Genomic DNA, 14,761 nt, shown 5'->3' with positions numbered 1-14,761 from the left:
ACCAACTTAGGGAAGTGGTATAGAAAACAATTTTGGATTTTGTTAATAGCACGGAATTCCTAACTTAAAATTTTCTTTTTAGAGGTTTCTTCAAAGTTTTTAGAGCTCACAACAAGGCGATTAATGGCTTAGGTGTATGTCCATGGTGGCATGGGGCGTATTAATATCTGCACCCTCTTTTTAACCAAACCTAATATAATCACTTGTTGTTGTTGTTGTAGCAGTGTGTTGTACACTGAGGCAACAGCCCTTGCCGGTGAAGGCTTTCATTGGGTCAATCCGGTACGTACAACCGGCTGCCATGGGATTGTTGTTGATATGTTGTTTTGGCAGTGTGTTGTACACTGAGGCGGCAGCCCTTTCCGATGAGTATTCCATCGGGTGAATCCGGTACGTACAACCGGCTGCCATGGGATTGATATAGTCACTGGTCGTTTTCTGTTCTACGCGTTGGTTGGTTGGTTCAAAGCTCGTATCGCGTCAGCACCTAATTATCGGGATCTTTGAGCCGCATCTTCTATGTCTGGTCAGATTTTACACATGCCCCAAACACGCTAGCATTTGCCGCCTCACATCCCTCCAATATTGTTTTCATTTTCCGCATAGCATTTGAATAATAGTCCGCGACCGCACTGCTCCTCAGTGCTGAATGCACGTCCGTCACTCATATTTTAAATTAGTACTGAGTCGCTTTGTTTTACCCTCTGACTCTCAGACCCAAGTTGTCTGTCCTTTTTCTCCCCTTTAATTAGCTATGGACCACCACGCAAACGAGGCAACTGTCCTTGACTTCTTAGTCTCAATCCCTTGGCGGCCGGTTGTACGTACACCCGGCACGGGATAACTATGAACGCCACACAAGCTGGTTATCACGAGAATCTTAGCTGCGAGCTACCGAGGTCGTCCACAGGTTGCGGAGTGCTGCACACAGAGTAGCTGCAACGGGAGTCTGGGACATTCAGCGTTATCGAGCGAAGTGTCTCGGTGATAGTTCGGGCGGCACCGGCTCTTGCACAAATACTGAGTGTCTATGATGCTCGATACGACAAGGCGAGCTATTGGCGCTTTAAATAACCCATGGCTACCCTGTTCACGCGGCGATCGGTCCTTTGCACAGGAACGAGCCTGCTCACCTACAGGAGTTTGACGAGGATCGTCACACCACAAATTGCAACTCAAATCTAACAGACCCACTCGACTCAGACCCAGATCCTTTCTGGACCTAGACACTCAACAGAATCAAGCAGACAAAGGATAGAACACAACAAACTGCTACAACACCAACAACAACTTGTTGAATTTTACCTTGTTTAGTGCCCAATTTTCTGGATTTCTTCTTTTTCGTGCCGGTTGCCACACCACTTTCATCATCATACGACTCTTCGGCCTGAGAGTCATCCACTTCAGTCTCTTCCGGACTAGTTAAGGGTCTGGACATAACATCGCGGGCATGCTGCATAAATGGCCGCATATCCAAAGCAGCCTCCAGGCGTTGAATATGCAAGGGTTCCGCCATGCGACTGGATGGCCCCGGCCCATTATGCTGATCAATTATACCATTCATTTTTGTTGAGTACCACTTAAAATCTACAAGAAAAACAAACACATTTAACAGATTATCGCAAAAAAGTATATAATTTACACTCACCTCTGTTGGTGTTTTCGTTTTCTTTTTGTGGTTTAGCAAAAATTGCTTTTATATAACCTCTATTAGTAGCGAAAATGAAATTGCGATTTTCCTTACATCTGCATTTTTCGCTATCTTTTGGTTTCCATTCATAAATTGGCCTTTTAATTTATTTGTATTGTTTTCATCGTGTAATTTGTTTGAACATATGGTCGCCTTTTGTAAACATCTGTTGCAGAGCTGTATTTCATGGCACAACTACAGGGGCAGCATCACCTAAATGTGAAAGCTGATGACTGTGAAAACATGGTTATGATGTTGCTTGGTGGACAAGTTGAGCGATAATTGTTTGGTTTTATTTTAATCATATGTAGTTCAAATTAAATGTTTAGGACAGAATTTCAGTGCAAAGTGGTACTGGATAGCTATCGACATCGTTTAATAACTAGTAGTAGCCGAAATGCTTCGTGTATAGTACTAAACTTAACAATCTAAATAATGTCTCTTATGTGTATGTAATGAATTTTTTTGAGGCTGTGTTCATTAAGCACTATTTGGCATTAGTTTGGGTTCACATGGCTTGAATAGCTCGTTTTTGTGTAAACGAGTCGTTGTGCTTTGTTTATTATGAAGAGTCGTAATCATGGAGTTATAAACAAAAAACCCAAAACTGGTCCATATGCGTTGTAATTAGGATGCACTAATAATAAGAAAATTTGTGCAAATTTGCACGAATTTTTACTGGAAGTCGTTAGCATACTTTATTTGCCAGCAGAAGAGAGCGCGAGAGAGAACAAATTTTGAAAGAAGAGAATCTGCAAATTCTACTGGGACTTTTTTGCCAGCAGAAACTTGCAACTTTGCAAAGATCAGTTGTTTTTTGAAAAACAGCTGTTACATGAAAACACAAAAGCTAACACCAAAAGGCAGAGGTAAGTAAAAACTAAAAATATTGTTTATTGGTAATTATTCAATTTGTTTCATTTTTATTTACGAAGATTCAAGGCAGCAAACAATGTTCAGGTACAGAAAACTCGCCAAATGATGTAATTTTATCTCAAGACTGTTCTTCCATATTAGAAGGTAAGTGCAAAATTTGCGGAATGATTTGGAAAATCTTAGAAAATGAAAGCATTGTATCCCTCCAAACACCACGAAAAGAGCAATTGTCGGTTTCTTAAAGAGTTTTGTTGGGATCACCCTCATCGGAGAACTACGATGAAACCAACAATCCCATGGCAGCCGGTTGTACGTACCGGATTGACCCGATGGATTCCTTCATCGGCAAGGGCTGCCGCCTCAGTGTACAACACACTGCTACGACAACAACAACGATGAAACCAACACCGTTCCTTTGAATTTATTAAGAAGGGAGGATGTTGCCATGGCATTGAGTGGGTCTGGATGGGCAGTTAAAAGTGACGAAAAAATTAGTGCAAATTAGTCTGCCAATTGTGAGCGGATACAGTTATCTTGAATGATAACACAGTGTCCGCAGCCGCCACATGACCAAATAGAGAGCTCCCTTAGACTCACATCAGTGGTTGGAGTAATGTGTCTAGCCACATTATCCAAAAGAATTAGATGGCAAGTCCAAGGTATCTTTGTCAGCACAACAAGTGCGCTTTTATATACGGTGATGGCATGTAAAGCAATTGTAGTCCTATGCAGCCTTCGAAATGCATGCTGATGCTCGGCGAATGAAAATTGTCCAATGAGAGGAGCGGGAGGAGTAGTACCTCATGTGTCTTGGCTACTGATGAGAGAAGAGAGATTGGTCTGTACGACTCCCTCTTGCTCGTATCCTTTTTAGGTTTCAGTAGCGGGATCAGACTGCCCATCTTCCAAAAATCGGGTACTATTGGGTTGCCCAAAAAGTAATTGCGGATTTTTCATATAGTCGGCGTTGACAAATTTTTTCACAGCTTATGACTCTGTAATTGCATTCTTTTTTCTGTCAGTTATCAGCTGTTACTTTAAGCTTGCTTTAGAGCTTTAAAGTTCATTCTAAGTTTTATTAAAAATGCATTTACTTTCTTTTAAAAAATTCGCAATTACTTTTTGGGCAACCCAATATAATAGCGTTCAGATAGGCTGAGGACAGTTGTAAGGTAATCGACTTCAGGCACATCCAGATTCTTCAGCATCAGTGTAGAGATTCTGTCTGGAACTAGAGCTTTGCGCGACTTGGTGCCACGGATGATACAGGGTTGTTGTTGTCGTAGCAGTGTGTTGTACACTGAAAGACTTCATAGGGCCAATGCGGTACGTGCAACCGGCTGCCATGGGATTGCATGGTAATTTGTGTTGGCTGTCCAGCGGCACGGAGATCACGAATATACAAATGGCTCCCCTACTAGCCTTTGCACTCTCGGGACAATAAATTGACGTTTATTTGAGGAAAATACCTCACAAGTATCGCCAGTCACTTTTCCAAGCTAGCGAACCAAAACAAAAATCAGCTGTTTTTCTGCAAATTTTCACTGGAAGTCGTTCGCGTACTTTTGCTTGAATTTTTTTTAAAGAGAGTAAAAATCGAGCTTCCAGATTTTGACTTGCATTCTTTTTTTTTTTATATATTTAAATTTTTCTTGTGCTCATATTTCGTAGATTACTTGAAAGTGGGAAAAATAAGAAACATAATGATCTTGAGCTTTGAATAACTGAAAATGGTTGTTGTTGTTGTTGTTACAGCAGTTTGATCCAGGAACTCTGCGACTAAGATGGGGTGCGTCAAGAGGGATCTGAGTCTGGTTGAGCAGTTAAACTCCTCCCTCTGTAGGAGTTGAGGCGGCTGCATGTGCCAGGTCGTAATTACGCCAGAACTACTTTGGTTTGGTTGCTTGCTGGGAGGTAAATTTCTTCAGAAGGATAGGTAGGGAAATATCACCCCTGTTTCACTGTACGGTGCCGCGACTTCTTATTCCCAAATTCCACAAATCAGAAAACAGATTGCTACCATTCGCTTTTATAACGCATTCATATTTTTTTATTACTATTAACTTGCCTTCTGTCAACAACAGCAAAAAATGCTATTGCTTTCAAATGCATTCCTTGTTATACCCACCACCATAGGATGGGGGTATACTAATCTAGTCATGCCGTTTGTAACACCTCGGATATATTCGTCTAAGACCTCATAAAGTAAATCTATTCTTGATCGTCTCGACATTCTAAGATGAATTGGCCATGTCCGTCCGTCCGTCTGTCAAAATCACGATAGAGGTTGAACACGTAAAGCTGGCTGCTTGAAATTTGGCACAGACATTTACCATTGATGTAGGTCATTGGGGATTGCGATTGGGTCATATCGCTACAGATTTGGATATAGCCCCCATATAAACCGATCTCCAGACTCAGCTGTTTTTGTCCGATTTGACTGAAATTTTGTATTTGGTGTTCCGTTATACTTCCAATAACTGTGTCAAGTACGGTAAAAATCAGTCTATAATCCGATATAGCCCCTATATAAACCGATCTCCCGATTTGATTTCTTGAGCCCCTGGAAGCCGCAATTTTTGTCAGATTTAGCTAAAATTTTGCACAAAGTGTTTTGTTGTGACTTCCGTCAACTGTGCTAAGTACGTTCCAAATTGGTCCATATCCTGATATAGCTCCCATAAAAACCGATCTCCCGATTCGACTTCCTGAGTCCATGAATGTCGCGATTTTGTTCGATTGGGCTAAAGATTTGCACAAATTGTTCTGTTATGACTTCCAAAAACAGTGCCAAGTACGGTCCAAATCGGTCTTTAACCTGATATAGCCCCTAGATAATCCAATCTCCCGATTTGGTTTTTGAGCTACTAGCAGCCGCAATTTTTGTTCGATTTGGCTAAACTTTTGCAGATGGCGTTCTATTATGACTTCCAACAACTGTGTCCAATGCGGTCGGTTTATAATCCTGATATAGCCCCCATATAAACCGATCTCCCGATTTGACTTCTTGAGCTCCTGGTAGTCCCCATACAAAACCTATCCCCCGATTCGATTTCTTGAGTCCCTGCAAACCGCAATTTTTGTTCGATTTGGCTTAAATTTATCTTGTGGTATTCCGTTACGACTTCCAACAACTGTGCCAAGTATGGCCCAAATCAGTATTTAAACTTGACCGATTTAGCTAAAATTTTGCACAAAGTGTTTTGTTATGACTTCCAACGACTGTGCCAAGTACGGTCCAAGTCGGTCTATAACCTGACAAGACTCCCATATAAACAGATCTACCGATTTAAACACTTGAGCCCTTGCAAGCCGCAATTTTTGTCCTATTTGGCTGAAATTTTTTCTGTTATGACTTCCAACAACGATACCAAGTATGGTTCGAAAAGGTCTATAACCTGATATAGCTTCCATGTAAACCGGTCTCTCGATCATCCATATTCGGTTCCTAGAAGCCTTATGTTTTGCTGGTTTGACAAAAGTTTGGTATGTACAACAAAATTATGCTCTTCAACCAAATTTATTTTGTATAAATTTTTAGAATTTAGAAAAAATGATTGATTCAACTAATTTTTGAAAAGATTTTTATTTTCAATTAAATTTGTAATTTAAAAATTTTCCTGATATTTTTTTCTGTGTATTGTTACAACCTTTCTTATCGAGCTATCCGAAAGTGTTGCTTTGATAATCTATGGACTCCACGTTTTTAATAGCATTTTCCGTTACCCAGACGGCCGTCAATGAAAATCGGCCCATCCTCAAATTGCCTTCTATGTACCCGAAACAACTGTCATCCGACCGACTTCGTTTAAACATGATGAAGCTGCCTTCTATTGAAGGGTAAAGAAGTTTTCCGGTATATGTGTCAAGTAGTCTATCCGAGATCTTTAAAACAAAAGTTGAGTAATTGGTTTGTATTTCTTGGGAAGAGAATCACCCGGTTTCCCAACTTTCAAGCTGAAAACCTCCCTAAACTCACACCACCCTGTGGGTGCTAATAGTTCAGCAAAATGCGCTCCCAAAAATTACCTCAAGGAGCTGCACGGAGTACGATCTTGCCCTATGGTTCATCACCACCCGTCCTTTTTTATGATTTCAACCACCGCGGACAGTGTCTAGTGAAATCTGAGAAACGTTGGAGTGCATTGACACGCTGGCTAGGTATGAGGAGAGGAAAGAGCGTCGAGAGTCTCCGTTACCTTTCAGAATTCTACCGAAGCTCTTCGGGTATTTGGAGCGCACCTAGCGGAACCTGGGTGACTCATTTAATACCTATATCAATACGCTAACAGCTCCATGAAGTCCTCTTACCCTATCTCAGCATGCTGTTGTACTTGTTACGGTAAGAGGGCAGAACGAATAGGTAAGAGGACAGTTTTCCTCATAACTACTGAAAGTGGTTAGACTAGGTTTAAGTGACAGTCTGCCATCAGACTCACTTAGACGTTTTCGTCCATTGTGATACCGCAGGAACAGTAGAAATCAGAAGCCTTCTAGTTCATACCGTTGAACAATCCAGATCGCTTTAAAAAGTCCAATAACTTGCGAAACTTCTCATCCCTCAAATCAGACAGGTTATCAAAGAAATGAGAACCTCAAGTGGAATTGTTTCTGATTGCTAGTGCGGGACACATACCCAGAAGGTGTTCTATCGTCAACGCCGACTATATGAAAAATCCGCAATTACTTTTTGGGCAACCCAATATATACTTTCCTTAAGTGTTTCTCTATGGGTTGCCCAAAAAGTAATTGCGGATTTTTTATAGCATCACCATAAAAAGACTGGTGAAAAAGCTTGATATTTGGGTACCACATGTATTGAAAGAAATTCATTTAACAAACCGAATCAACGCTTGTGATATACACCTTAAATGCAATGAATTCGATCCGTTTTTAAAACGAATCATAACTGGAGATGAAAAATGGATTGTTTACAACAACGTTAGTCGAAAACGATCATGGTCCAAGCATGGTGAACCAGCTCAAACCACTTCAAATGCTGATATCCACCAAAAGAAGGTTATGCTGTCTGTTTGGTGGGATTGGAAGGGGGTGGTATATTTTGAGCTGCTTCCAAGGAAACAAACGATTAATTCGGATGTTTACTGTCAACAATTGGACAAATTGAATATAGCCATCAAGGAGAAGAGACCAGAATTGGTCAATCGTAAAGGTGTCATATTCCACCAGGACAACGCTAGACCGCATACATCTTTGGTCACTCGCCAAAAACTGAGTGAGCTTGGCTGGGAACTTTTGATGCATCCACTATATAGCCCTAACCTTGCACCATCAGACTACCATTTATTTCGATCTTTGCAGAACTCCTTAAATGGCAAAACTTTCGGCAATGATGAGGCTATAAAATCGCACTTGGTTCAGTTTTTTGCAGATAAAGGCCAGAAGTTCTATGAGCGTGGAATACTAAATTTGCCAGGAAGATTGCAAAAGGTTATCGAACAAAATGGCCATTATATATTTGATTAAAGTTCATTCTAAGTTTTATTAAAAACGCATTTACTTTCTTTTATGAAATCCGCAATTACTTTTTAGGCAACCCAATATTACATGTTGGAGACCTGTGTAAAATGTCAGCCAATTTGAATAAGAATTGCGCCCTTTGGGGGCTCAAGAAGTAAAATAGAGAGATCGATTTATATGGGAGCTGTATCGGGCTATAGACCGATTCAGATCATAATAAACACGTATGTTGATGGTCATGAGAGGATCCTTAGTACATAATTTCAGGCAAATCGAATAATAATTGCGACCTCTAGAGGCTCAAGAAGTCAAGATCCCAGATCGGTTTACATGGCAGCTATATCAGGTTATGAACCGATTTGAACCATACTTGGCACAGTTGTTGGATATCATAACAAAACACGTCGTGAAAAATTTCATTCCAATCGGATAAGAATTGCGCACTCTAGAGGCTCAAGAAGTCAAGTCCCAAGATCGGTTTATATGGCAGCTATATCAGGTTATGGACAGATTTGAACCATTCATGGCACATTTATTGGATATCATAACAAAACAGGTCATGCAAGATTTCATTCCAATCAAGAATTGCGCACTCTAGAGGCTCAAGAAGTCAAGACCCAAGATCGGTTGATATGGCAGCTATATCAGGTTATGGACCGATTTGAACCATTCTTGGCACAGTTGTTGGATATCATATCAAAACACGTCGTGCAAAACTTCATTCCAATCGGATAAGAATTGCGCAATGTAGAGGCTCAAGAAGTCAAGACCCAAGATCGGTTTATATGGCAGCTATATCAAAACATGGACCGATATGGCCAATTTACAATACCAACCGTCCTACACTAATAAGAAGTATTTGTGCAAAATTTCAAGCGGTTAGCTTTACTCCTTCGGAAGCTAGCGTGCTTTCGACAGACAGACGGACGGACGGACAGACAGACGGACATGGCTAGATCGGCATAAAATGTCGCGACGATCAAGAATATATATACTTTATGGGGTCTCAGACGAATATTTCGAGTAGTTACAAACATAATTACGAAATTAGTATACCCGCCATCTTATGGTGGAGGGTATAAAAATGCAAACATATGCAGTTTGCATAAAAAGTGCAAAATATGCAAAAATTTCTTAGCGTTTTCTTAATCTACATTCGATGAAACGAACGTCTGTGCTTTCAATTTGTTTTCGATGCTCCAAAAAATTTATGCATTTGCATATGTATCCGCTCCCTTTATACTATTATGAGTATATAGGAAGCGGAATCAGTCTATCAGACACAGCTTGTAATTCAAGCGGTGATACATCATCAGGACCTAGCGATACTTCTTATTGGCCAAAGGATTTTCGGCTCAGACACAATATCCCTAATAGCCACCGACGAATGCATACCAGTGACAACCTCTTCAAAGTGGTTACTGCCAGCAGGTTCGATGCCGAATCAAGCATCTTTTTACCATCAAGCATTGTGCTCATGGCTCGAAATTTCGCATCAACATTCTCAGCCTAGCGGTTCCTAATTCTGGAACACCTGTTGTTTTTGTTGTAGTCACTAACTTGCATGCGATGGTAGCGATCGTTGGGACTAAAAAAAGGTCAGCTGGCGAACTATTAGCTTCAGATGGCTTATTATTACTTAATGGTTAACGGTTTAATTTTGCATTAAAATTAATTTTTTCCCTTAAAATGTCTTAACATGAGGTCCCATTTATATAAGCATGTCTTCTAATTGACTGTGCTCAGATGTTTGAAATTGCCCAACTCCTTGTTGTTTTTGTTTCACTGTCATCAGTTTGCAATAGATTGCGCCTTTGTTTTGGAAATTTCGTTGCGTGCATATGTACATCTGTATGTGCTTTGAATTTTTTCTCTCAGTACTTGCATACATTATCCACCAAGTTAAAGTCACAATTTGATATTCCAATATTGATATCAACGCTTAATTCCCATAAAATTTTCCTTTATGCTGTTACGCCACCTGAGGACCGTTCTTGTAAGTGAGTGTGTTGGTGTGCTTCAGTTTGTGTGAAAGTTGGGGAGAATGCGCAACTTTACATAGTGGTGGTGTTAGCAAAAGTAAAAAGCATGGAAAAAGTAATATTTTGATATAAAAACAAGTAGGGTAAGGTAAAAATCGGTGCCTACTATATAATCCAAACACCTTCCCCATAAGCGTAAATTGAGCGATATTAATATATACAGCGTCCCTATATTAATATCGGTCAATTCAAGTTCTGATTCAAGATCCAAGATAGGTTTATATGGCAGCTATATTAGGTTATGGACCAATTTAAACCATACTGAGCACAGTTATTGGAAGTCTGAACCGAGCTATATCTAAATCAGAACCGATTCCTATGAAATCCACCAATAATCTTAAGAGTTATAAGAGTAACCTTTGGCAAAAATTCATGAAGAACGGTTTACAAATGACCACATTATAGCTAAATGGGTCTATCATTCTTCCTTCTGATTATTACAAACAAATGAACTTGGTAATAATACCATAGCGGTGGCGTAGGATATATAAAAGTTATGTATGAAGACCTCCATACACCACTCCTTAAGTATAATTTGTAAACCGCTGTGTTTGTCTAAAGGAAGTTTCTAGAGCTTTCCCCTGTTGTATGAAAGTGATTTAATACCAAACTGAAGTCATTATATAAGCATTTCAAGGTAAATGTAGTCATACATAAATTGGCTTACACATATGTCATCACTGATGATATGATGCCATAAGGAAATGCTATGGCCCATGCTGGTTCTTCTCTTGCGGCATTTGCGGTTTCCATGCATATTCATAATTATCCTGAAGTTTTAATGAGTTTAAAGGTAAAATCAAATGTAACATTTAATGATTTCCACATTGTCACAGTTGTGGGTGACATCTGTGTCCTTTGATGTGGCAAAAGTTTTGAAGTTGTGCATATATAATTTTATGCTGCGTGTATGAGTTTTTTACGTGAAAATTTCAAATATACACAGGGGAAATGTTAAATATACACAAATTATTCACAAAGGTTTTATTAAAGTTGACATGCCCTTGAACAAAGTTAAAATGCCACATGAGTCAAGGGAAATATATAAAAATAGTTCCTAGAAAAATAGGAAACGAAAAAACTTAAGCGATTCGTAAGGAGATATGTTTACAGGCAAAAAAAATGTTAATTCGCGATCACTTCGAAAAATTGATAAAATCGCACAAAAATAAAAATTTTCCTGGGAGAACTTAAAATGACCATATCTCCTTAACTAAGCCCCGTAGAGCAAAAGTAAGGCTAATTCGTGATCACTTCCAAAAATTCAAAAATAAGCCTCGCAGACCAAAAGTAAGGTTAATTCGTGATCACTTCCTAAAATTCAAAAAAATTGATGAAATCCGGCCGAAAAACGAATTTTTCCCTAGAAAAACTTAAAATGGCCATATCTCCTTAACTAAGCCTCGTAGGGCAAAAAGTAATGTTAAATTGTGACCACTTCCAAAAATTAAAAAAATTTATGAAAATCGACCGACAAATTAATTTTTTCCTAGGATGGCCATATCTCCTTAACTAGGCCTCGTAGAACAAAAGTAAGGTTAATATGTGATCACTTCCAAAAATTCGAAAAAATAATGAACAGTTGTGAAAAATTAAATTCTTCTCTAGAAAAACTTAAAAAGACCGCATCTCCTTAAATAAGCCTCGTAGAGCAAAAGTAAGGCTAATTCGTGATCACTTCCAAAAATTCGAAAAATTTATGAAAACCGGCCGAAAAATGAATTTTTCCCTAGAAAAACTTAAAATGGTCGTATCTCCTTAACTAGGCCTCGTAGAGCACAAGTAAGGTTAATTTGTGATCACTTCCAAAAATTCGAAAAATTGATGAAAACCGTCCGAAAGATGAATTTTTCCCTAGAAAAACTTAAAATGGCCATATCTTCTTAACTAATCCTCGTAGAGCAAAAGTAAGGTTAATTCGTGAATCCAAAAGCTTAGTGACTTTTAAACTTAGCTTTTGGATTTACGTTGAGTAGTGTTTCCATTAAAAACAGACACAATTAGGAGCAGCTATGATTCAATCGTTTAATAGCTGTTATCCAAATGGTGAGAAAAAAAGCTATTTATCCCACTTATAAGGGGATTTCTCAACGAACCTATAGATTGAGGGGCCAATGCTAATAAATTTAGCCCTCTGGAAGGCTGCAGGCGACAAAAACTATAGATTTAGTCAGTTAAACTACTTTTAAAAATCCAAACCAGAGGTTATTTCTGAATTACTTCTCGATCATCTTGAATTAAAGCTTGTTATTGTAGCAATAGGTTAGGTTAAAAAGAGGGTATGAACATTAATACACCCTATGCCACTATGGACATACACCGAAGGCAGTATTATGCTTGTTGTGCGCTCTAAATACTAAAAAAAGTAACCTCTAAAAAGAGATTTAAGTAAGGAATTCCCTGATACTTACAAATTCCTTAGATGTTTTTCGTGCCACGCCCCTAAGTTGGTTAATGTCTGGTATGGTGTCCCCACCAAAGTGCCGGTATCTGTTAGACGCAATAGCCGGTGCATGACATGCGAAATGCTCCAACGTCTCAACATCTTCCCCGCATGGCCTACACATGCTATCACTTGCCACAAGGATATTACAAAGGTGTGCTCGTAGTTTTATGTATCCCGTTATGAAACCAAAAGCTATAGTCACCTTCTTCTTTCCTTTCCTATTCCTTTCAGTAATAGCCTCGCCTTCTCACGATCCGGATCACCCCATAGGATTTTCGCCGTGCTACCGACAGTTTCGCTGTTCCACAGTTTTGCATGCGCATTCGACGCCCACGCCCTTAACTCGGACTGCGTCGACAAGATTTCGGGTTAACTAAGTTTTTTGAAGGCAGTTTTGTGGCCTTCACTGTCAAATCGTATGCTTTCTCATTCTCAGCTACTCCGCTATGGCCCGGCACCCAAACGATGCGGATTTTTCCATCCTCAGAGAAAGCGTTAATCTCGTTCTTACACTGTAAGACTGTTCGTGACCTTACCGTCCTGGTTGTTATTGCCCTAATGGTCTGTTTACTGTCCGTAAAGATGTTCATACTCGACGTCCTCGCGTTAACAACTCACGCATTCTATGATCGGCAAAATCTCCGCCTGCAGGGCCGTATTATGGTCAGGCAGTCCAAAACAGATATCAGTACCTGGGCTCCCAATGTAGACCCCCAGGCCCACCCTGTCTTCTAGCTTTGATCCTTCGGTTTGGTCCTTATCGCTTCCCTTCGCCAAGACAACATGTTATCTGAACTTGTTGTATGGTCCTAACGTTGCACTTTTTCTCCATAGCAGCCCACCAAACTACTGAAGCGTAAGTTTTGGTCTAATCACTCTCCTGTAGAGCCAGTGAACTCTCCTCGGATTCAGGCCCCATTTTGAGCCTACGGCATGTCAACATAGTGCCCAACATCTGAGAGCCTTCTCGGTACGCTCCTGAATATGACACTTCCAATTCAGTTTTCTATTGAAGAACATTTGACCTTGTCAGATATCGAAAACATTTTATTGAGGAAACGTTGTGCGTCAAATTGGCTCTCCTTCGTCTTCCTCGTGAACAGGCATATTTCAGTCTTTTCTGGGTTAACATTAGGACCGCTGGTCTAACCCAGTCATATGCCGTATGAAAAACTCTTTCGGCCCATCTGCATAGCTGGTTCCTCCTTAGAAGTATTATAACATCATCTGCGTAACAGGCGGGTTCAAACCTCTCCTCAGTCAGCATCCGCAATAGGTTATTTATGGTGGTCGTCCATAGGGGTGGATGGATGACCAAGGCACCCCTATCGCGTGCCTTGTACCACTTTCTCCCTTATATTTATGTCATGGGACACATAATTTATCCACCTGTTCCTTAGCATATGGTTTATCCAGTCTCTAAGGATCGGGTTCAACCGGTACTGGTCTAAGGATTGGATCAGTGTGTCGCTCCGCACATTGTTAAAAGCCCCCTCGATGTCAATGCACACCGCCAGTGTGTACGTTTGCAGGGCAGTCTCCACCCTTCCCTTGACATAGGCATACTGTTCGTATTTGAAAAGTTCGCTGGATGTCCTACTCTTTATCATGGTGTCCTCAACACGTTCCATGGTTTTGAGTAGAAAGGACGTAAGGCTTATAGTTCTGTAGGCATTTAGTGTCGCATAATATGCCTTGCCGGGCGTGGGTATAAATACCACCCTTGCCTCCTGCCATGCTTTCGGAGTATAGGCATGTCCCATGCACGCTGTAAAAATATTGGCTAGATGAGGCGCCAGATAGTCTGCCTCCTTCTGTAGTTACGCTGGAATTATTCCATCAGGTCCGGGTGACCACCCTTGCCTCCTGCCATGCTTTCGGAGTATAGGCATGTCCCATGCACGCTGTAAAAATATTGGCTAGATGAGGCGCCAGATAGTCTGCCTCCTTCTGTAGTTACGCTGGAATTATTCCATCAGGTCCGGGTGACTTAAATGGTTTGAAGCTCCTCAAGGATTCCTTCAACATAAATTCTAAATGATAAGCCTCCGATTAACAGTGTCTCCGTGAGTTCCGTCGTATCCTGTCGTATATCTGTCAAAATGGGTTTTCTTCAAAAGCCTCAACATGTCCTCTCCGTTGTCTCTGCTCTCACTCCCATGTCGTCTACAAAAGTTTCAGTTTGGACATGGGTTTTTGAGAGAAACTTTTTTATCTAGGCGGCGT

The 14,761-nt window shown here is 40.3% G+C and overlaps 1 protein-coding gene across 1 annotated transcript in view; it reads right to left on the bottom strand.

Annotated features, from left to right (window-relative positions):
- Positions 1–1,820, bottom strand: part of LOC106085469 (chromatin-remodeling ATPase INO80) — a 252,958-nt gene extending 251,138 nt beyond the window's left edge. Inside the window, 2 exon segments of the mRNA XM_059362041.1 lie at positions 1,306–1,587; positions 1,649–1,820. Of these exon segments, the coding sequence (XP_059218024.1) occupies positions 1,306–1,564 (259 nt within the window). The 5' untranslated portion in view covers positions 1,565–1,587; positions 1,649–1,820.
- Positions 1,821–14,761: the final 12,941 nt, after the last annotated feature.

Source organism: Stomoxys calcitrans, chromosome 2, assembly GCF_963082655.1.
Source record: "Stomoxys calcitrans chromosome 2, idStoCalc2.1, whole genome shotgun sequence".
Taxonomy (NCBI): domain Eukaryota; kingdom Metazoa; phylum Arthropoda; class Insecta; order Diptera; family Muscidae; genus Stomoxys; species Stomoxys calcitrans.
This window is presented reverse-complemented; position numbering and strand designations above follow the sequence as displayed.